Raw genomic sequence first — 22588 nt, forward strand, 5'->3', positions numbered from 1 at the left:
GCGACTCAGACAACACTGTCACACATGATAGGATTAGATACACAGCTCAGTAGAGAAGTCACATATGATAGGATTAGATACTCAGCTCAGTAGAGACGTCACATATGAAGGTGCAGTCAGCAGTTTATCTCATAGACATAACAATGGTGCAGAGAAACATAAAATAGAATAACATCCCTGTATAACTTGTCCCCACATGTCTCCTCCTGTACACATCTCTTATACTCACAGTAATTCCTGTATCCTGCAGTCTGGACTGGACAGAGCGGCCATCAAGTCACTGAAGTGAGGACCGAACAGATGGTTACGAGACAGGTCAAGTATCTTCAAGGACCGGTTATTCCTTATTCCAGAGGCCAACTGGGTGCAGGAAGTGTCTGATAGAAGATTACCACTCAAACTGTAAGAATAAGAAGATGAGATGTATCAGCAGCTGTATCACACAGGATAGGATTAGATACACAGCTCAGTATACAGTATCACACAGGATAGGATTAGATGCACAGCTCAGTATACAGTATCACACAGGATAGGATTAGATACACAGCTCAGTATACAGTATCACACAGGATAGGATTAGATACACAGCTCAGTATACAGTATCACACAGGATAGGATTAGATATGCAGCTCAGTATACAGTATCACACAGGATAGGATTAGATACGCAGCTCAGTATACTATCACAAAGGATAGGATTAGATACACAGCTCAGTATACAGTATCACAAAGGATAGGATTAGATACACAGCTCAGTATACAGTATAGGATTAGATACACAGCTCAGTATACAGTATCACACAGGATAGGATTAGATACACAGCTCAGTATACAGTATCACACAGGATGGGATTGGATACACAGCTCAGTATACAGTATCACACAGGATAGGATTAGATACACAGCTCAGTTTACAGTATCACACAGGATAGGATTAGATGCACAGCTCAGTATACAGTATCACACAGGATAGGTTTAGATACACAGCTCAGTATACAGTATCACACAGGATAAGATTAGATACACAGCTCAGTATACAGTATCACACAGGATAGGATTAGATAAACAGCTCAGTATACAGTATCACACAGGATAGGATTAGATACACCGCTCAGTATACAGTATCACACAGGAGAGGATTAGATATAGCTCAGTATACAGTATCACACAGGATAGGATTAGATACACAGCTCAGTAGAGACATCACATATGAAGGTGCAGTCAGCAGTTTCTCTCATAGACATAACAATGGTGCGGAGGAACATAAAATAGAATAACATCCCTGTATAACTTGTCCCCACATGTCTCCTCCTGTACACATCTCTTATACTCACAGTAATGTCTCTATCCTGCAGGCTGGACTGGACAGAGCGGCCATCAAGTCACTGAAGTGAGGACCGGACAGACGGTTATCAGTCAAGACAAGTCTCTTCAAGGACTGGTTATTCCTTATCACAGAGGCCAAGTGGGTGCAGGAAGTGTCTGGTAGATTATTCTTACCTAAACTGTAAGAATTAGAAGATGAGATGTGAGTGATGTATCAGCAGCTGTATCACACAGCATAGGATTAGATACACAGCTCAGTATATAGTATCACACAGGATAGGATTAGATACACAGCTCAGTATACAGTATCACACAGGATAGGATTAGATACACAGCTCAGTATACAGTATCACACAGGATAGGATTAGATACACAGCTCAGTATACAGTATCACACAGGATAGGATTAGATACACAGCTCAGTATACAGTATCACACAGGATAGGATTAGATACACAGCTCAGTATACAGTATCACACAGGATAGGATTAGATACACAGCTCAGTATACAGTATCACACAGGATAGGATTAGATACACAGCTCCGTATACAGTATCACACAGGATAGGATTAGATACACAGCTTAGTATACAAGGTTCCTTTTCTGGAGGGATCTATAAAATAGCTCCTAACCAGACGGCAGACGACTTGAGAACTTGTTTAGAAAATCAGGGTTACTCTGACTAGACCCTTAGGAAAGCTTTTTAAACTGTGTTAACCAGCAAAAGGAGAGACCTACTGGTAGCAAAACCAAGATCAACTGAAAAAAACAAAACTTCAGTGTCATTGGTACCTTTGACATAGCACATTTCAAAGTTTAAAAAAAAATCCTTCAGCGAAACTGGTGGATTTTACTACAGTATGAGGAACTGAATAAAGTCCTCTCCTCGTACCCCCAGATAGTTTATAGGAAGGGTAGAAGTCTGATATAGATCCCTCCAAGAAAGGAATCATGAAAATTGACTGAAAGAGAACTATCATGTGGGAATTGTGTCGCCTGTGGACAAATTAAAACTGCAGAACAATTACTCCATCTCTAAAGAGGTTTTTGAAGTCAAAGAATTCATCAACTGTAAGAGTTATAAGGTAATTTATATAGCTCACTGGATCTATCCAATGGACTATATAGGCAAGATGAAAAGGCAATTCAGACGTTGTATGAGATATCACTATAACGACATCCTATTATCCTATTAATATTATAAAGGTGAAAGTTTGTGAGTTTGGATGTTTGTGGGATTGTGAGTTTGGATGTTCGGATGTTTGTTCCTCAATCAACGGCTGAATGGATTTTGGGGAAATTTCATACACACACACACATATTTCCCAGGAAAAGGTAGTAGGCTACTTTAAATGTGGGTCACTCACCCCAAATCGCCACCGTGACCCTCCAAGGACGCCTTTGCCACGGCTGTAGCAGCTGGCATTCCGCCAGCACTGGTCTGTGCACGGACCTCCTACTGGTGCATGGCAGGCTGTGGGCGAGCTCTGGAGCCAGGGCTGTGGCACCATAAGTTGGGGGCTGAAGGTGGGCGTGCCGATTCAGCGGGGAAACAGTGAGGAAGATGGTGGCAGCCCACATGGTCCCGGCATCGCAGCTATCCCAGGCCACCTACTCAGCTCGCAGACGGAGGAGGTTGCTGCACCCGACACACCACAGGTTAGTGCAGCAGGTACAGAGGGTTGGGGAAGGGGTGTCCCGGGGGGATGTGTGTGTCCCTAAGTCGGTGTCCCCAGGGATCAACCACATTCCCCAGCTTCATGTCCCCCCCCTACAATGGCCCCAGTGTAGTTGGACTCACCTTGCCACGCTCCCCCGCCGCTCTCTCCGCTCGCTAACTGCACATAGGTGTCGGGCGGCTGGCTGCCTATGGCAGGTAGACTGCAATAGAGGCGCCGGTATTCGTCAATGCACTGCATAATCCTGGTGCCTCTATTGCAGTCTACCTACCTAGACTGCAATAGAAGCGCACGACTGACAGGCCAGGGAGGCAGCGTGAGGCTCCGGCTGTCATACCAACCTGACGCTGGCCCTCGCTCTGCCTCATATATGCCAACACGCAGCCAGCCGCTTGACACCTATGTGCAGCGAGCAAGCGGAGAGAGTGGCGGGGGAGCGTGACAAGGTGAGTCCAACTACACTGGGGCCGATGTGGGGGGGGCATGAGGCTGGGAGCAGAGATGGGGGGACAAGACACTGGGGGCAGAGATCGGGGGACAAGAAACTGGGGGCAGATGAAGGGGGGCAAGAAACTGGGGGCAGATGAAGGAGGGGCAAGAAACAGGTGGCAGATGAAGTGGGGGACAAGAAACTGGGGGCAGAGATGGTGAGACAAGAAACTGAGGGCAGAGATGGGGGGACAAGAAACTGGGGGCAGATGACGGGGGACAAGAAACTGGGGCCAGAGATGGGGGAAAAGAGACTGGGGGCCGATGAAAGGGAGAACAAGAAACTGGGGGCAGAGATGGGGGGACAAGAAACTGGGGGCAGATGAGGGGGGTGACAAGAAACTGGGGACAGAGATGGGGACCAAGAAACTGGGGGCAGATGAAGGGGGGGACATGAAACTGGGGGAAGAGATGGGGGGACAAGAAACTGGGGGCAGAGATGGGGGGACAAGAAACTGGAGGCAGAGATGAGGGGGACAAGAAACTGGGGGCAGATGACAGGGGGACAAGAAACTGGGGGCAGATGAAGGGGGGACATGAAACTGTGGGAAGAGATGGGGGGACAAGAAACTGGGGGCAGAGATGGGGGTCAAGAAACAGGAGGCAGAGATAGGGGGGCAAGAAACTGGGGCCAGAGATGGGGGGGAAAGAGACTGGGGGCCAATGAAAGGGAGGACAAGAAATTGGGGGCAGAGATGGGGGGACAAGAAACTGGGGGCAGATGAAGAGGGTGACAAGAAACTGGGGACAGAGATGGGGGAAACAAGAAACTGGGGGAAGAGATGGGGACCAAGAAACTGGGGGCAGAGATGGGGGGACAAGAAATTGGAGGCAGAGATAGGGGGCCAAGTAACTAGGGGCAGACAAGGGAGGACAAGAAATATACGCGGTTCAGCGCCACCGCCAACCCGCAGACGAAGTCGCAGGTAATTGCTAGTATTCCATAAACACGACACACCTCTAGCCAGACATGTGCTACTAAAACACGAAAACGATCCCCTAGCTTACAAATTTATGGGAATACAGACAGTACCATCACCAAGAAGGGAAGGGGACTGGGACGGTACCATTTTTCAGAATATATGCCAATGAAGCTATAGATTTAGACCTTTAAATTTGAACGGTTTAAATGAAAATATCTCCTCCGGATGTTTCCTGTAATTCACTCACTCCCATAACAGATCCTGTTCATTATATTTTTTCTATAACGACCTTGCAAATCAGAAAGGGCTCGAAATTTCTAACATTCTGACTCTTTGGTTGATCGTCTCATATAAATAAACATATATATATATATATATATATATATATATATATATATATATATATATATTCAGGGTCTGGGGTTGCTAGGTGGGGTGGCATAGACACACAAGTGCAGTTTTTTTTAGTCCAGAACAAAGTTACAGTTTATTTTCACTCAAAAACACAGTGCAGCAACAAAAGGAAACAATACAAAAATAACTCCCTGCCCGGCACTAACTAATCATAGAATAGGTGACCTCACCTAGAATAACAGAAATCAAAAGCCAGTAGAATCATTCAGGACACAGCTCCAAAAATATGACCTCTCTGTCAGCTCTCCAGCCAAGCTCTGTCCCAAGTCTGCTGCTGGAGCTGGCTTCTTAAGCCTCCTTGACGAGGAGACTCTCTACAGCTGAGTTGCTGCCGTAACATCCCCAAAGTGTGGACTGGAAGGAAGGGGGTGGAATGACAGGTCCCACTACCAATCCTACCTGCCATTCCTAAAAATCTAGCCCAATACTGAGCATTTACCAAAATGACCAGCAGACGAAAGTTGTCTGCTGAGAACAAACATTCCTTCTGGAGTTTTCTCATTTCACTCACCTTAGTAGTCTGGGAGAGATGTACACCCCCTCCATTACCTGACCAGCCATCCGCTTACACCCCCTCTATTACCTGACCAGCCATATATACACATATATTATATAAATGAATGATATCGTAAACTGTAATATTGATGTGGATGTTGAGTTAGTTTGACACAAGATCTTCACAAGGACCCTGCACCTGATACATAAAGGAGCCCTCACATCTCCTCAGTAGTGCAGCCTCAGGATATAACTACAGCAGTTATATATCAGCATAGAAGATGGAGAGATGCTTCCACGTCTGTAATTTACTCTAAAGCTCCTTCTATACATTTCCTATTGTAGGGACCTTTATGGTGATCCTTCCTATCCTACTAATATTATAAATGTGAAAGTTTGGATGTTTGTCCCTCAATCATGCAAAAACGGCTAAACATATTTGAATGAAATTTAGCACATAGTTTGTAACCTCAATTAAAACATAGGCTACTTTTTATCCTCGTAAATGACATGGCTTCACGATTGTTATGAATTTATGTTCACATACTATATTACACTGCTTTTGCAGCAGCTTATCTCGGCTTCTGAGAAAGCCAGGTCTGTTATCTCTCTGTGTACACCCTTTTGCATATTATCTGATCTGCTCCAGGCAATGCTCAAAAACTGACATGGACAAACACCTTTAATACAAATTGGCAGTTTGACAATTAGAAACATACCTGGAAAAAGAAAATCTAATTTGTCACAAACAACGAGAACTATGAAGGAAGCCAGAAATAAACAAAGTTCTCCTCAAGCGGAGCTGAGGGGGATCATCAACACCAACAACACGCTCATTATATGACGACCCATCGAGCTGCTGAGATGCCAGAACAATCACAGGTACAGTGCAAGAAACAAGTTCAGCGGCAGGCCAGCTTGAGACCTGCTGAAACGCTGGAGGATGTGGATCATCTATGCCGACAACATGCTCATTATATGGCTTCCCAGCAAGCTATTGAGATACCAGAACAATCACGAGTATAGTGCAAGGAATGTTTTCAAAGGCCAGCTTGACAGCTGTTGAAACGCCAAAGCAGGCGGATCATCAACACCTAAAACACGCTAATTATATGGTGTCCCAGCGAGTTGCTTAGATGCTGGAACAATCACAGGCATGGTATGAGGAACAATTTCAGCAGCAGGACAGCTTGAAAGCTGCCAAAATGCCGGAGCAAGCAAACCATTGACGCCAGAAATTTGCTGAATATAGGTGGATCATCGACGCCAACAATCCGCAGATGAAGTCACATGCTGAAGCTAGTATATAAATATATGTAACACATGAAGTATTGTAGATCTGCATTTATATCTACAAGACTCTCCATCTACTGCTCAGCCCGGCCCACCAGTGCTCTGTGGTCATATCTGCAGCCCGGTCCTCACTAACATCACCACAGGAATCTGACCCCACCTACTACACAACAGACACGATGTATAATACAATAAGTGTATCGGAGGTTTGTCAGAACCTTAATACCAGAGATAGATAAAATATAATAGTATTTACCTCAGATTCTGCAGGTTATGTAACCCTGGTACAAGTCTCTCTAATCCTTCAGTGTCTAAGGAACATCCCAATATACTGAGTTCTTCAATATGTGTACAGGTTTCCATGATGAATGCCAACACTGTGCAGTCTAGAGCGGACATGTGAACATGAGAAAGGTCCAATTTTCTTAGTGATTGTAATGATCCCAGCACTAGAGCCTTATTCCGGGTCTCAAACAAATAGAAGAATGTCCTGAGAAGACGTCGCTTCTTATCTTTACTTTCCTTTAGTCTCTGTTCTTCTACAACAAAGTTCTTCAGCCAAGTGATCACATTTCTGGAGGCCTGAGCTGCTTGTTTGTCCAGGTATCCAGTTAGTATTGACCTGGTGGTGCCGTCTGATAGACCACACAGGAAACGGAGGAACATCTCACCACGTCCATCAGGATAGGATTTGGCTTCTTCTAGTGATTTCTGTAACTTCTCAGGAGAATAATCAGTATAATGGACCAAGGCAGAGAAGAATTCCTGAACAGTGAGATGTAAGAAGGAATAGGTCACAGGTTCCTCCGATTCCATCACAAAACTTGATAAGAGCTTTGACTTATGGTCCACATGGAAAGAATCCAGATCTCGTTCCTCAAAAATAACCCTGTGATTCATGACTCCATGTTGTGCCATCCACCCGATGGACTGCAGGATCTTCTGAGCGTCACTTTTCTCCAGGCTGTGATTGGTCAGAATGTTGGCGACAAATATGGCAAAGAGTTGTGTCACTGTTCTGGGTAATAATGTCACCTGCTGGTCACTACTTGTGGTCTGGAAGCTCCTGGATAATACAGTACAGATGATCCAGCAGTAGGACGGGAGGTAACAGAACGTGTACAAGGTGGCATTCTGCTTCACATAAGTAAAAGCCTTCTCTGACAGTTCAGGGTTGGAGAAGAAATTCTCAAAGTAAGTCTGTCGTTGTTCTGGAAGAAACCCAGTGATTTCTACTATTCTCTGGAAAACTGTACAACCAATTGGTGCCAGTCTGGTTGGACGACTGGTCATTAGGACAGAACAACCATTAAGAAGAGACTTTCTCACCAAACTAACCACAATCTGACCACAATGTCCGAGCTGTTTAGGATGAGAGCACAAGTGACGTGATGTGAAATCCATTGTATGATTGCTTTCATCTAATCCATCAAATATAAAGAGAAGTTTCTCTGGATCCTGTAAGATGTTGTCCAGCTGCTCCTCCAGATATGGGTACTGATGAAGGATCATGGTCTCCAGACTAACCTTATCCAGTCTGTTCAGTTCCCGGAATTTGAAGAAAAAGACAAAAGAGAATCTTTGATAGAAATCGCCCTTCACCCAGTCATAGACAAACTTCTGCATCAGTGTGGTCTTCCCTACACCGGGCACTCCAATCACCATTACCATATGTGGTACAAGTCTGGATTGGTGGCACCCACGGAACATCTTGTTGGGGGAAATTCCATGTAATTCATTTTGTTTTTCCTTTAAATATTCCTCATGTCTTTCCCCGGTCTCTATGAGCTCATTCTCAGAATGTTCCCTAAAGCGATCAGTGGTGACAATGATGAGGTTCACATAACGTGTAGAGAAGGAGAAACTTTCCTCTCCCTGGTCACATCTTGGAGGTTTGTGCTCTGTAAGTTTCACAGTTTTTTCATATAAATGTTTCCTGTGACTGTTCTGGACATCTGTAGAAATAAAGGAGAAAATAAGAAGCCAAAAAACAATTTTGTTGAAAAAAATGTCATCTCTAGTAAACTTGTCCCATGGTTCATATGTGTAAAGTGTCTAAAATAAAAACTCAACTTATAGAAAAGAAAACAGCAGTCACCCTATAAACTCCTTCTAGAGGGAAAAAAAGAGAAAAATAAATAAATAAAAATAATCTGTATATATTGTGGAGGAGTAGGCTCAGCGGTAGCAGCAGCAGACCCGGATAGTCAGCGACAGACACACAAAAATCTGAGAAAAAAAAGAAGCCTTAATTTCCAGCAAAAACCATAAAACAAAACCTGCTCACCTGAGCTGCTAACTAAACACAGGAATGTTAACTATACGTGTGGCTTGCTCAGGCGACACAAAAAAAACCAAAACAAAACAGAGGCAAAACAAAACAGAGGTCTCTCATCAAAGGTCAGGTTGTTGTGACAGGAACTGGCACCTCCTCTCTCCCCCGGGAACTGCCCAGGACTGATGTCTTGTCAGGGTTTTATAGGGCCTTAATGAACCCCAGCTCTCACCTGTGCATGAGAGCTCCTTCCTGCAGTAGGACAAGGAGTGGTTAAGCTCACAGGTGAGGTTTTACTACTGCCCTGTGTTTACCTCACTTATCACACATACGTGAGGAATCTGGGAGGAGATATAGCATCCTTCCAGAACTTTCCCTGTCACCATCTCATAATATAGACATATACACCGTACATTCATACACATATACTGTATAAATACTCTGAGAAGGTAACTGGCAAAGTGCTGAAGTCCAAGTATATCAGCCTCAGGTTTCTGACATGTGTGGTCCAGGGCAGATCTGGAATAGGCCTCAGCCCAGGTGTAGGTAGTAGTAAAGCATCTACCCTTTTCGTCAAGCCACCCCACCACACCCCTTTCCTTTGAAGTGTGACAGGTACCACGCCCCTTAGTTCCCAAAACAGTTTTCAGCAACCCGCCCCACCACACCCCGTTACGCCCATGGTGACAGGTCTCCTCCAAGATTATTAGCGGATGTATTTGGCAATTGCTGATGATCAGGCTGATACTGGTTAACAAGGTGTAAAGTAGCACACTCTATAGCGCTCTGCTTAGCAAGAACCAAGTACCTTTGCATTACGTCCGTTTACCTTTTAATTTTCACATCATCCAGCAAGTCAGAGTTGTGTAAAATACCGCTAATTTCAGTATCCAGCCTTTGTATTATGCTCTGTCTTACATTGGGTGGCGGTGTAAAGAATTGACCTATTCTGTTGAGTTCGTGTTTGGGCACCAAGTACATTTTCTCAGCATGATTCATTATTTGTTAAAAAGCAAACTCGTTATTAACGGAATTGCAAATCCCAATAGCAGCCCTATGACTCCACCCGTCTGATTCACTAAGCACTTCTTTGTCTTTATGGAGATTGATTTATCACACAGCTTCCTTATAGCTTTACGCCACTTCTTTAGTATCTTTTCTGACCCTCCTTAAGCGGAATTCGTCCTTTCAGGATATTTAAGGCGATCTCGCCTATGGACGCTATTAAATCATCGCTAGCATGACGCAAAATAGATTTCCTGACAGAAGGCGTCGTTTTTACAAGTGTTTTTAAGAGAGCCCAATTACAGCGTAATCTCTCAAACATCTTGCCGCTACTACGCAGTTGGCCTAGAATGTGCTTAGCCTTCTAAATCTCAGTTTTTAAAAGTATTTTTCTTCAGAATATACACAGCCGGCAGAGCTGATGGTAAGAACCCCGACCTTAAACGGAGGTGCTCGGGGGTGGTAGCCCTTAAATCTACTAGCAGGTGCCCATAAGGCTCCCGTGTAGCATCCTCAAAAGCTTCCAAGAAGAAATGTGTTTTCCCAGGATACATCTGTCTCGCTAATGTTAGAATTTGCAATTTATCACGAGGGTTATGAAAGAGAACCACGTACTTGGTGTTTAAACTTATCGTTCTACTCTTTTTACCCTGACAGAATATGTTCTGTACCAGATACAAAATACTTAGGTTTCTATGATGGACGTACTTGGTAAATGCCTTTTCAAGCTCATTGTTTACACTAGCGGTTTCCATCAACAGTCAAATTTACCTTGTCGGGTGGGAGTATGCGGCAGTTCTTAAATAAACCTGATGTGTGGAAAGCTGTCACGGAGCAAAGGTACACGTCTTCCTCCGGATGGTCTTTTGAATCAACACGGACGCAAGAGGTCGGGAGACAACAGCAATTTATTGTAATCCACAAAGTTAGTAGCCGGCGGCGGTCACATCAACCGTAATAACAATAAGTCCACGGAAGTCACAATCCAATGATAGCTTTGGCTCCTTGGTCCTGTAACTAAATCCTGGCTCTCTGCAGAGCTGTGCACAGGCCGGCTAACACATACTAACTGCTAGCTATATACTATATACTAAGACTGTTACACCTATATCTGTGGGTGGGAAGGGCTGAGTCACAGATCCTTCCCCCCTCACCTATACCAAGGAGAGCAGACTCCCTGTCTACTATGGACAATGCACCATCCAACATCTTCTTGGAGACACTGATCAGATTATCTCCACCCATTGTCCTCACTGGTCCTCACTAGTTAGAGGTATTTGCATACAATGTGCTAACACACTAGACCCTAATCAGCCAACTACACATTGATGTATATAACAGGTTAGAGAATACATTCCACATGAAATATATATTACACATGGCCTATAGTATAGACTCTAACCATCCCGTGACAACCCCTCCCCCTCTCAAAACATGTGCATGACACAATTGGCCTACACAGGTAAATTGGGGAATGCACATCAGTCTCTATAGCTCATATGTCCTCCTGCCGGGATAACCCATCTGCGTTCTGGTGTTGGTTCCCTCGGCGGTACTGAATGGTAAAGTTGTAGAGTTGAAGGGCTGGCATCTGGCAGAAAATCCGGTGGATCCATGTTGGCGTCTCTCTGAGCTTGGCTTCGGGTCACTGCTCCCACAAAGTGGCACTGTAGTTTTCCAACATCGTTGCCTAACAGAACATCGGCCGGCAGCCCGCTCATCACACCAATTGTGCATCGTTTTGGTCCATAACCATAGTCGAGTTCCACGGTAGCTTTAGGAATACGTTTCCGAGTACCTCCTGGCAACTCGATAGAAAGGCCAGGGCCCTCCTCTAGGGCCTCGGGTCGAACTACTCGGGGGTCCGCTACCGTTAGGAAAGCTCCCGAGTCCCGGAATCCAACAACTGTTCGGCCATCCAGTAGGACCTCCTGCAAGTGCTTCCGCTGAAGGTTTGCAGGATGCGTGGCGGAGGGCTGGATCCCATAGACCCCTGGAGGTGGAACAGATGGGTCATTCATGGAGTCATCTGGAAATGGGGCCAAACTTTCTGTCCTAGGGGTGGTTCCCAGGTAGTGAATAGGCCGGGATGCCACTGTGGCCCGTGCCCCCATGTTAGCAGGGCAACTAGCTTGCAAATGTCCAGGCCGCCCGCACCCAAAACATCTGCGCTCTAGCATTCTTCCAGTAGGTCGTTGTCTAGGGACAGGGTTGTTCATAGCTGGAGGCCGATGGGCTGGGGCAGGGGTAGAGGGGGAATTGTAATCCTGAGGCCGGGCACGAAAGGTGGGTGGCTGGATGAAGGGTGTCTGGCGGACTGTGGTAGTTTTCCGCTCCTCTGCAAACAACCTCTTCCACTGCGGCTTGATGGTCAGGCCCTCATCTGCAAGAGAAGCAGCTTGCTCCACTGTGGCTGGGTTCCGTTCCAGCACCCACTCACGGATCTCAGCGGGGCACTGGGAAAAGAACTGTTCCTTAAGTATGACTTGGAGGATCTTATCGACTGTGACAGCCTCCTCTCCTTCTAGCCAGCGCTTGCATGCTTGCTTCAACTTGTGGGCGAACATGTGAAAGGAGCTTCCCCCATTGTAAGACAAAGAGCGGAACTGAACTCGGTAGGTCTCTGGAGTGACTGCATAATACTTCTGCACCGCTCTTTTAATGGCCTCATAGTCCCGCTGATCACTAGGGTCCATGGCTCTGAGAGCTTCCGCAGCCCCATCTCGTAGGTGCCCCACCAGATACCGGACCCAATCCTTCTCTGGGACTTCCATCAGGCGGCACTGGTGTTCGAAGTCCTGAAAATATCCATCAACATCCCCAGCCGCTTCATCAAAGGTCTTGAAGTGTTTATGGGAGACATATGGTGGTTCTCTCACTGTTGGGCTGGGGGTCGACTTTTGATTATAATTCCGCGTAGTTATCTCAGCCATTCGCATTTCATGCGCCATTCTTTCCTTTTCATGCGCCATTCTCTGTTCCTCCTTCTCCGTTTCCTGAGCCCTCTGTAATGCTCTACTCCTTTGCTCTGCAGTTGCTCCTAGCCCCAGCACTGCCAATTCCTCCTCATACAAAACAACCCATCTGCTCTTTTGGGTCTGTACCTGCCACTCCCGTATCTCTACTGTCTCCTGGGGGCAGCCCTCCTCATGGTCGCTTTGCAGGGTCATCTCCTCCAGTGCCTCGATCAGTTGCTCTTTCGTTCTTCCCTGGTAACTCAGGTTTAGTTCCCGGGCCCTTACTTGTAGACTTGCCATAGTCCAGTTCCTGTATTCTGAGGTTGTGGCTCCATTAATCGCTGAGCTGCTGTAGTCCATCTCGCTGTCCGCTGTTGATCCCACTGCTGCCAACCAGTTGTCACGGAGCAAAGGTACACGTCTTCCTCCGGATGGTCTTTTGAATCAACACGGACGCAAGAGGTCGGGAGACAACAGCAATTTATTGTAATCCACAAAGTTAGTAGCCGGCGGCGGTCACATCAACCGTAATAACAATAAGTCCACGGAAGTCACAATCCAATGATAGCTTTGGCTCCTTGGTCCTGTAACTAAATCCTGGCTCTCTGCAGAGCTGTGCACAGGCCGGCTAACACATACTAACTGCTAGCTATATACTATATACTAAGACTGTTACACCTATATCTGTGGGTGGGAAGGGCTGAGTCACAGATCCTTCCCCCCTCACCTATACCAAGGAGAGCAGACTCCCTGTCTACTATGGACAATGCACCATCCAACATCTTCTTGGAGACACTGATCAGATTATCTCCACCCATTGTCCTCACTGGTCCTCACTAGTTAGAGGTATTTGCATACAATGTGCTAACACACTAGACCCTAATCAGCCAACTACACATTGATGTATATAACAGGTTAGAGAATACATTCCACATGAAATATATATTACACATGGCCTATAGTATAGACTCTAACCATCCCGTGACAAAAGCATAGAGAGAGTTCATCATAAACTAATCAGCAACTAATTCGCCTGAAAAAAGAATGGTGTAAGTATGTCATAATGGTATTCGAGGCTGAAAGGTAGTGTGGTAAAATCGTCTTGTAGCCTTCTCTTTGTATATACACACCTCTGGGTTTTGCGCAACGACCTTGTTTCAGTCTGCCACAATTTCCTGTTTCTAACAAATCCTGGCTGCGCCAGATATACATTTTTGGGTTTCAAGTCCACGGTTGTGGATGTAATCCAAAACCAAATCTTTTAGGCTGTCAAAATTGACATCCCGAGAATTAGCAACATTTAGCGTGATGCCCTTGACCATCAAAACCATCTTACCGGTATTCAGTTTGTACCCATAAGATTTTCGTCCTGTAGATACAAATTCTGTGATGTAGGTGTTATCGGGTATCTTGCTGGTTAATTTGCCCAAATAATCACCTAAAGGGGGACACCAGTCACCTTCACGATGAACAAAAATGACAGAGTCTGTGTCGTGATACAGGCACCTTTCCTGCAGCCTATCCTCCAGGGTTTAGAGCTCTAGTCTGGTGTAGGCGGTTGTAAAGAAATCCTCATCTCTCCCTCTCTCCTACCCCACCATATAACTTTCTCTGCACAGCTCCTCACAAACCTGCAGGCTTTCCGCCCCAGACACATACAACCCCCCCGCGGCCTCTCCTACCTACACCTGCTGTCACTCTCCCTACTCCTCCTTACTTCTGGGGACATATCTCCTAACCCTGGACCTCCCCAGCAAATCCCCACACCTGGCGCTAGCACACGGAACCTCCGAAATCTCCAACCAATCACACTCACTCCTACCCCTCCCCCTGCCCTCCCTGGTGCACTATGGAATGCCCGCTCCGTATGTAATAAACTTGCCTACATCCACGACCTTTTTATTCTTAACAAACTTACATTTCTCTGTCTCACAGAAACATGGCTGACACCCTCAGACACCACCTCCCCTGCCGCCCTCTCCTATGGAGGTCTGCACTTCTCACATACCCCCCCGCCCCAACAACAAACCTGGTGGAGGTGTAGGCATCCTCCTGTCAGACAAGTGCTCATTTGCCCCTATCCAGGCGCTACCTGCCCTCACCCCCCCATCCTTTGAAGTGCACTCTGTTCGTATCTACTCACCCTCCAACCTCCAACTGGCCGTCATATATGGACTGCCGGGACCTACCGCTGCCTTTATCGACCACTTCACCACCTGGCTCACACACTTCCTCTCCACAGAAACCCCCACCATCATCATGGGCGACTTCAACATCCCCATCAACACAGACCACCCCTCCGCCTCCAGTCTCCTATCCCTCACTGCCTCCTTTGGTCTCTCCCAATGGTCCTCTTCTGCCACCCACATAAAGGCCCACTAGACCTAATATTCACCCGCCTCTGCTCCATATGCAACCTCTCTAACTCTCCATCCACGCTCTCGGACCACAACCTGCTGACATTCTCTGCCCTCTCCTCTCCAATAGACTCCCCAACCTCTAAACCAACACGCCCCCGCAGGAACCTCAACCGCCTTGACACCTGCACCCTCTCAGACTCTCTCCTACCACTCGCTGACATCTCCTCACTCCAGGACACAGATGCCGCTGCTGCCTTCTATAATACCACCATTACCTCAGCCTTTGATTCTGTAGCCCCCTACACAAACTCCAGAGCCCGACCAACCAATAGACAACCCTGGCACACTGACCTGACTAAAAAAACTGAGACGTGCCTCGCGGGTTGCAGAACGCCTCTGGAAGAAAAGCCACTCCAAAGAGGAGTTCCTCAGGTACAAAGAAGCAGTTATCTCATTTAAGAACGCACTCACCTCCGCAAAGCAGGTCTACTTCACCACACTCATATCTTCACTCTCTCGCAACCCCAAACAGCTATTCTCCACCTTCAACTCCCTCCTCCGTCCTCCCGCCCCCCCTCCGACATCACTTATCTCAGCTGACGACTTTGCTGACCTCTTACTTTAAAACTAAAACTGACACCATCAGAGACAGTCTCAACCTACTCCCCCGACAACCCCTCTACCCAACTACTTACTGTTCCTCATCCCTGACCTGCTTCTCCTCCATAACTGACGAAAAACTCTCCTCCCTTATCTCCAAATCCCACCTCACCTCCTGCGCGCTCGACCTGATCCAGTCACATCTCATCCCCAAACTCGCTGAAGTCATTATTCCAGCCCTAACCCATCTCTTCAATCTATCCCTAACCAATGGATCCTTCCCCTCAGCCTTCAAACACGCCACTGTCACTCCTATACTTAAGAAACCATCCCTTGACCCGTCCTCTCCTGCCAACTATCGTCCCATCTCTCTGCTCCCGTACGCCTCAAAACTTCTTGAGCAGCATGTCCACTCTGAACTCTCCTCCTATTTCTCATCCAACCTGCTCTTTGACAGACTTCAGTCAGGCTTCAGACCCCGGCACTCCACTGAAACTGCCCTAACAAAAGTCACCAATGACCTGCTAACCGCCAAAGCCAAGCGCCATTACTCTGTCCTCCTCCTCCTCGACCTCTCCTCTGCCTTTGACACAGTTGACCACTCCCTCCTGTTAGAAATTCTCTCATCCCTTGGTATCTCAGACCTGGCCCATTCCTGGATCTCCTCATACCTCACCGACCGCACATTCAGCGTCTCCCACTCGCACACCACCTCCACACCTCGCCCTCTCTCTGTAGGTGTCCCCCAGGGCTCCGTCCTAGGACCCCTCCTGTTCTCCATCTACACCCTTGGCCTGGGCCAACTCATAGAATCTCATGGCTTTCAGTACCACTGCTATGCCGATGACACCCAAATCTACATCTCTGGACCAGACATTGCCTCCCTGCTGGCCAGAATTCCAGATTGTTTAGCAGCCGTAGCCTCCTTCCTCTCCTCCCGCTTTCTCAAACTCAACATGGAGAAAACAGAGTTTATCATCTTCAGCCCATCCTGTATGGCCCCACCACCTGACCCATCTATCAAAGTTAATGGAACCACAATTACCCCTGTCCCACAGGCCCGATGCCTTGGGGTAACCCTGGACTCTGACCTATCCTTCAAGCCACATATTCAAGCCCTCAACACCTCCTGCCGCCTCCAACTCAAGAACATCCACCGAATTCGCCCCTTCCTCACCCAGGAAACTACCAAGATGCTCGTCCAGGCCCTCATAATCTCCCGCTTAGACTACTGCAACACCCTTCTGCATGGACTCCCAGCAAACACCCTCGCCCCCTCCAGTCCACCTTAAACTGCGCTGCTCGCTTAATTCACCTCACCCCCGATCCTCATCGGCTGCTCCCCTCTGCCAGTCCCTCCACTGGTTACCCATAGCCCAGCGAATTGAGTTCAAGCTACTAACGCTAACATACAAAGCCATCCACAACCTGTCCCTCCATATATCTCTGACCTAATCTCCCGCTACCTGCCCACACGTAACCTCAGATCTTCCAATGACCTCCTACTCCGCTCTGCCCTCATCTGCTCCTCACACAACCGTCTCCAAGATTTCTCCCGTGCATCCCCCATACTCTGAAACTCCTTACCACGACACATAAGACTGACCCCCACAATCACAGGCTTCAAAAAGGCCCTTAAAACTCACCTATTCAGGAAGGCCTACAACCTCCAATAACACTATCACCGCACTGCCATCTGTACAGTCTCCCCCTCTCCTTCTGTCTCTACCCCCTTCCCTCATAGATTGTAAGTCCTTGTGGTCAGGGCCCTCTACCCCACTGTGCCAGTCAGTCATTGTTAGTGTTATATCTACCTGTATATTCTGTGTATTGTATGTAACCCCCAAATGTAAAGCACCATGGGATTAATGGTGCTATATAAATAAATAAATAATAATAATAATAATAATAATAATAAAAACAGGCTATAAAAATGTTTGTGTTTTTGTTGATTGTGTGGTTTCCTTGTGCGTATTTCCAATTGACCGAGGCTGTCTCATCATCGAGGAAATTTAGCTCTGAGACCTCGTAGTATGGGAGAAAGACATAGCTAAAGAGCTCGTCAGGGTCATTCACGATACTGGTGCGAGGTAAATTAGATCTCTGCGCAAACTTTCCCCATTATGAATTTAAGAAAAGTTTGGAGACCTGTCTTTTTGCAGGATTTACGGAGATATTTGTCGGTTCTAACTGTACACCTTGCTTTTCAAGAAATGCTTCAACGTATTCTTTTTTCTTATCAGAATCCGTACACCAGCTCGGATACCCCGACGTCTCTTGCTTGGTCCTAAGATGGAGCTCGATTAGGGGGCAAACAGTTTGTCGGTCGTGTCGGGAAAATGCCAAATCTCATAGATCTCTGCCAGTCTGTAACCCTTTATCCAAAGCCACCAACAATTCTATCGTGCACCAAGTATCTGTCATTGTTCATCGCTGTGCGTGCAGACATCAAACATTGAATTTGCAGCGCAGGTATTGCAAAGGGGGAACATTAACTTACCATTCATTTTCACCGGCAGCACCAGGAAAAACAAGTCCCTGGGTGGATAAACCTTTACTTTGGCACTACCAAAGTAATTTTTTATGTAACCGAAATTCTCATAAATTATGTCAAGATGGCCTACCTGATACGTTTTTATTTTGTTGACAAGGGGACACAGACTGGTGAAATCGTAGTAATGTATAGTCTCCCCTTCACTCAGTTTGTGATAGAGCTTTATGGCCTTAGTCCTACCGCCGTGAAGCGCATCACAAGGATTAAGCGGCGTTGGGAACCGCATGTGAAGGAGGAATGCCTGAAGGTTAGAATCGCATTTTGGTATGTCAACTCATTGTTTGGTTTTTGAAGAAATTCCCATATGGAAACTCTTGTGAATGCACAGCTTGAAGCATGTGGCAATGTGATACACTCATTGGTTTATACAGTAATGCCTTTGTGTGAATGTGGCTATATGTGATGAGATACATTCTGCTGATATAGCTAGGCTATCAGATACATTTTTGAGATACATTCTGCTGATATATCTAATATTTGCATGATACAATGAACGGGGGAGAGGAATCCTGAGCAGTAAGTGAGGAATCACTGAGCAGTAAGGCCTGCCCTTCTGACGGTGAAGGGATATCTGTGCCGAAACTAACAGCACTGATATCTCCAGCACCAGGGCATGTACCGTCAAAGCTGACATTGCACTGAATTCAGCTTTCCAGCAGTATAGAAAACCACAGGTGCCAGAGAAAGTGAAAAATCCTCTTGAAATTGATGGAGAGAACATTTCTCCATTGAGGACTTTCATCTCTGCCGATTTTCAGTGGTTTTTGGAGACCCAGATGTGAACTTAGTCTTAGTTATTCATGACTGCAACATACGGGGGACTACATGACCTGGTTAGTTAGGCAGGTTGGCCATAATACAGGACTCATCTATATAGCCGCTGACATAATACCCTGATGTCCCATAGTGGCCCCTCTGCAGAATATAATATCCCATAGTAGACACTGCACACAGTATGATGTCACCTATGGTGTTTGGTGCAAATATTACAAATATTTTGGGTTCAGTAGAACAGAAAAGTTTTTGGGATCACAACCCATGAACTATTATTACACTTTGGGGTCTCTTCAGAACCCAGAGTATAATGTTCGGAGGCCCAGGGGCAGTTTAAAAACAAACAAACAAAAAAACGGTCGAAGGCTGCATTCACACTGAGTAACGCTGGCGTTTTTTGTGCTTATTTTTGCACATAGCACGGCGTTAACGCCTGGCAACGCCACCGCAAAATAGCACGGCGCAAACGCGGTGTATACGCGGCGTAACGCGGCGTTAACGTGGCGTTAACGCGGCGCTATGTGCAAAAATAAGCACAAAAAACGCCAGCGTTACTCAGTGTGAATGCAGCCTAACTGACGTCTCCTGTGCTCCAGTGCTACTTCTGCTGACAATGCAGAAAGTCCAAGTAGTAAATTGTGTGCTACAACCACAGAGGAGGAGAAGGAACACTCAGAAGCATAACTCAACATCATCTCATCATACCTGTCAGATGTCATATCCTTCTCTGACTGATAGGAGAGTCAAGTAATCAAAAATGTCATCTTCATTCTCAGGAAGTAGAGGAATCCTGCAGCTACTGGTGGCTCTTCCCAGACCAGAAGTTGTATTGCTGTTGCCACCCACATTCTAATTGTATGTACTTGTAGGGGTGAACTGAAAATCTGAGTGGTGTTAGCTTAACAGGAGGTGGTGTTACCTCATACACTAGACTCTCCAGAAAATGACTGGACTGGATTTCCTGTCCCCTGCTAAAGGCTCCGCCCACAGCTTGCTAGAAGCTTCTTTGTAGAAGCTTGTGCTGTGTATGAAGTGATTGGGATCCTACCATCACATGAACCTACATAGAGTGAACCATAGGTGACAGCAGAGTAGTATATGGACCATATGATGCAGTAAATGAACACAATAAATGCACCCAGGAAATGCAGATGATACAATAGACAGTGATACCCAGTATTGGTACATTGTGAGAAACATTCTGCCATACCACAGCCATTCCTATCATGGCAGGATGGAGTGTACTGAGACACTACAAATCTGTAAAACACACAAGTCAGGCAATGTTGTGAGTGAGACCTTGCACTTAAAAGCCGATTGAAATTGGTATTTGGCACTCAAAGGTGACTGTTCAGACTGCAGATCTCACAGAAATTATATAAAAGGACCTTTTTTGAAATTCTTTTGTCTTATCTGTAAGCTTAATGCATTTCCCCACTGATACAAGATGTACCAAAAAAATGTAGAGGCTTCATTTCCTGGCATAGGCCCATCGGTATTAACTCTCCACAATGTTTTGGCACTACGTGTTTCATCATTTTTGGGGATCAGTCACAGCATGCTCTGGGTATGGATTTGTTTTCTAAATTTTTGTTCCATAGGCTTTTCATTTAGTCTTCAAAGACAATAAGGAATATAGAGCAACCAGAGGTGTAACTTAAAGCCCCTGGGCACAAATGCAGTCTTCTTCTCAAAAAGTTTGCTTCAAATCTCCTGTAAAACTCCAAAAAAAAAAAAAAACACCTGCAATGTCCAGACTGCATGGTGCAGGTTATGGCCTGGGGTATATAGGTTGGATTGTAGATATGACGTCCATCCAAACTTACTCTCACAGTTTCTGTCACTTACACTAGGTCCATAATAGTCAGCAGATTGATGACTACTGACTACATAATGACACTGGGAATACCTAGTATCGGCAAGTCTGACCATTGTACTCCGGCTTCCACCTCCTCACTAATCCTAAGGAGGGAGAATAACAACTCATCACCTCCTAACAAGAATGAGGACACAAGACAGAATATCATCAGAAATACTGAAACCCCTGATAATATTTATATATCCCAGAGTAAAGTGTGTTAGCAGGACGTCTTACTGACTGACACCTTCTCCTGCAGGCCGCTGCTGTATCTGTATTAGATATAGAGACTGTATATATAATGTACACTTACCTGTCAGTTCTGGGGTTAGTCGGTGTCTGTATACTGTATCTGTATTAGTTATAGAGACTGTATATATAATGTGCACTCACCTGTCAGTTCTGAGGTTAGTCGGTGTCTGTATACTGTATCTGTATTAGTTCTAGAGACTGTATATATAATGTGCACTCACCTGTCAGTTCTGGGGTTAGTCGGTGTCCGTCTTCATCCAGTAGGATTTGCTGCACCAGAGTGTCACCTAATAAGAGATGACAGATTAGTAGGATTTTCTAGTGTATAGATGTGCAGATACAATATAACTATGGGATTATACAGTGACTGGGACAAGGTGTAATGGCCCTAAAGGCAGAACTGAGAAGAACGTCCCAGCCCCTGCTCCCCCATTGTACCCCAGTCACTGAAGTCCAATGATTCAGTGTCTCAGTCTCTTGTGTCCGGTCTTCATGTTATACTAGACTAGAACTTAACTAGTTCTGCAGATTTAGGTATTTGGGTCGGCCATATAATATCACTGGACACCATATAATATCACTGGACACAATATAATATCACTGGACACCATATAATATCACTGGACACAATATAATATCACTGGACACCATATAATATCACTGGACACCATATAATATCACTGGACACAATATAATATCACTGGACCCCATATAATATCACTGAACACCATATAATATCACTGGACACCATATAATATCACTGGACCCCATATAATATCACTGGACACCATATAATATAACTGGACACCATATAATATCGCTGGACGCCATATAATACCGCTGGACGCCATATAATATCACTGGACACAATATAATATCACTGGACCCCATATAATATCACTGGACACCATATAATATCACTGGACACAATATAATATCACTGGACACCATATAATATCACTGGACACCATATAATATCACTGGACACAATATAATATCACTGAACACCATATAATATCACTGGACACCATATAATATCACTGGACCCCATATAATATCACTGGACCCCATATAATATCACTGGACCCCATATAATATCACTGGACACCATATAATATCACTGGACACAATATAATATCACTGGACACCATATAATATCACTGGACCCCATATAATATAACTGGACACCATATAATATCACTGGACACAATATAATATCACTGGACCCCATATAATATCACTGGACACCATATAATATCACTGGACACAATATAATATCACTGGACCCCATATAATATCACTGGACCCCATATAATATCACTGGACACCATATAA

The 22588-nt window shown here is 45.7% G+C and overlaps 1 protein-coding gene across 1 annotated transcript in view; it reads right to left on the reverse strand.

Annotated features, from left to right (window-relative positions):
• LOC142187873 (NACHT, LRR and PYD domains-containing protein 3-like) overlaps window positions 1-22588 on the reverse strand; it is a 51356-nt gene that overhangs the window by 22099 nt on the left and 6669 nt on the right. Inside the window, exons 3-6 of the mRNA XM_075261681.1 lie at window positions 21475-21540; window positions 6875-8573; window positions 1334-1504; window positions 230-400 (exon numbers count right to left, since the gene is read on the reverse strand). Of these exons, the coding sequence (XP_075117782.1) occupies window positions 230-400; window positions 1334-1504; window positions 6875-8573; window positions 21475-21540 (2107 nt within the window). The remainder of the gene's footprint in view (window positions 1-229; window positions 401-1333; window positions 1505-6874; window positions 8574-21474; window positions 21541-22588) is intronic.

This window comes from Leptodactylus fuscus, unplaced genomic scaffold, assembly GCF_031893055.1.
Source record: "Leptodactylus fuscus isolate aLepFus1 unplaced genomic scaffold, aLepFus1.hap2 HAP2_SCAFFOLD_268, whole genome shotgun sequence".
Taxonomy (NCBI): domain Eukaryota; kingdom Metazoa; phylum Chordata; class Amphibia; order Anura; family Leptodactylidae; genus Leptodactylus; species Leptodactylus fuscus.